The following is a 1,607-nucleotide window of genomic DNA, read 5'->3' on the forward strand; positions in this document are numbered from 1 at the left end:
TATTTCTTGTTTATACTCAATGCCAGGATGTATACAAATATATATATAAGCTGTGTATTGTAAAACTGAGAAAAACAAAGACTTGCGTGTAAGTTGTTTTTATTCATTTGAAGCGTACAATATAAATAGATAGCTGATAGAATATGCAGCTAAAAACAAGGGCCATCAAACAACTAACTCTTCTAATGCAGTTCTACTTCTACGTGTCTACATATGCCATTTCTAAAACTTCTCCACGACTATGCATACTAATTCAACATGCACATACTTTAATTATTTTAAAACTAGCTATAAGTTTCAAAATAATTCCAACAATCATCCCCTTAGTTTTGAAACTTATTTAGGCAACTCCATTACTCCCAGTAATCTGCGCATTCTTTCAAATTTGATAGTAGTGAGAGCTTTGGTCAGGAAATCTGCTCGTTGCATATCACTACTCACATGCTTGACAATGATCTCCTTTCTCTCAACACATTCTCGAATATAATGGTAGCGTTTGTCTATATGTTGTACTACGCCCATGAAAAACTAGGTTCCTTGCAAGATCGATGGCGGATTTATCATCAATGTACAAGATTACTGGACCCATATCTTCACCTGTTAGCTTGCTCAGCAGATTCCTCAGCCAAACAGCTTGACAAGCTGATGTCGTCCCTCCCATAAACTCTGCCTCGCACGAAGACAAGGCCACACACCTTTGTTTCTGTGAGACCCATGTGATGAGGTTATCATTTAAGTAAAATACCATTCCTCTTGTACTCTTCCTGTCATCTGTTTGTCCTCCAAAATCGCTATTCGAGTATCCTGTAAGCATATTGTTTCTAATATCCCTCGAATAAACCAGGCCGTAGTTAATTGTACCCTTGACGTACCTGAGTATACGCTTTATAGCATTCATATGAAGAACTGTGGGCTTTTCCATTAAACGGCTGACTATCCCCACATCATAAGCCATGTCGGGACATGTATGCACAAGGTAGCGAAGTCCTCCAACCAAGCTTTTGTATTCTGTTGGATCCACCAGTTTCCCGCCTTCGTCGTTAGTCAAATGCTCCTTCGGATCCATAGGATATTTAGTGGGGTTAAAAGCTTGCATTCCAGCCTTCTCCAATATTTTCTTTGTGTAAGCTGACTGTTTTAGCTCTATACAGTCCTTCATTTGTTGAACCAGGTAATACACAAAATGCGCTACTCTTCTATCTTCCATGTCTGCTCAACCCATGATCTGCTTATCACTTGTGGCACCCAACAATATTTCCAAAAAACAATCTCACACAACTCAAATAATATAACTTTAGTATAAATAGACAATAATAACTTGTTGACTCCATTACATAATATAATTAAACAAAACTTGAAGAAGATTATATAATTATGTGTTATTCTAATAAAGTAAATAATGTAAATGTTGGGTTTTCAGAACCTTTTATAATGCTTCCAAATAGGTTCCTAGGCCTTCTAAGTAGATATCTAGCTCTGCTCCATGTATTCACCAAAAAATCTATCTATCTATACTATACTATTATAGGCAATTTGGTAGTTGGTTGGTTATTTGGTACAGTTATTTGGTACGCAAAATAAGAACCGTCAGATTTAAAGACATATAG

At 36.6% G+C, this 1,607-nt stretch overlaps 1 protein-coding gene across 1 annotated transcript; it reads right to left on the reverse strand.

Annotated features, from left to right (window-relative positions):
• Positions 1-466: 466 nt before the first annotated feature.
• LOC141703723 (secreted RxLR effector protein 161-like) lies at positions 467-1,207 on the reverse strand. The gene has a single exon (XM_074507156.1). The coding sequence runs from the start codon at positions 1,205-1,207 to the stop codon at positions 467-469; it is 741 nt and encodes a 246-aa protein (XP_074363257.1).
• Between the last annotated feature and the right edge of the window lie 400 nt (positions 1,208-1,607).

The sequence above is a fragment of the Apium graveolens genome, unplaced genomic scaffold (assembly GCF_009905375.1).
Source record: "Apium graveolens cultivar Ventura unplaced genomic scaffold, ASM990537v1 ctg7040, whole genome shotgun sequence".
Taxonomy (NCBI): Eukaryota; Viridiplantae; Streptophyta; class Magnoliopsida; order Apiales; family Apiaceae; genus Apium; species Apium graveolens.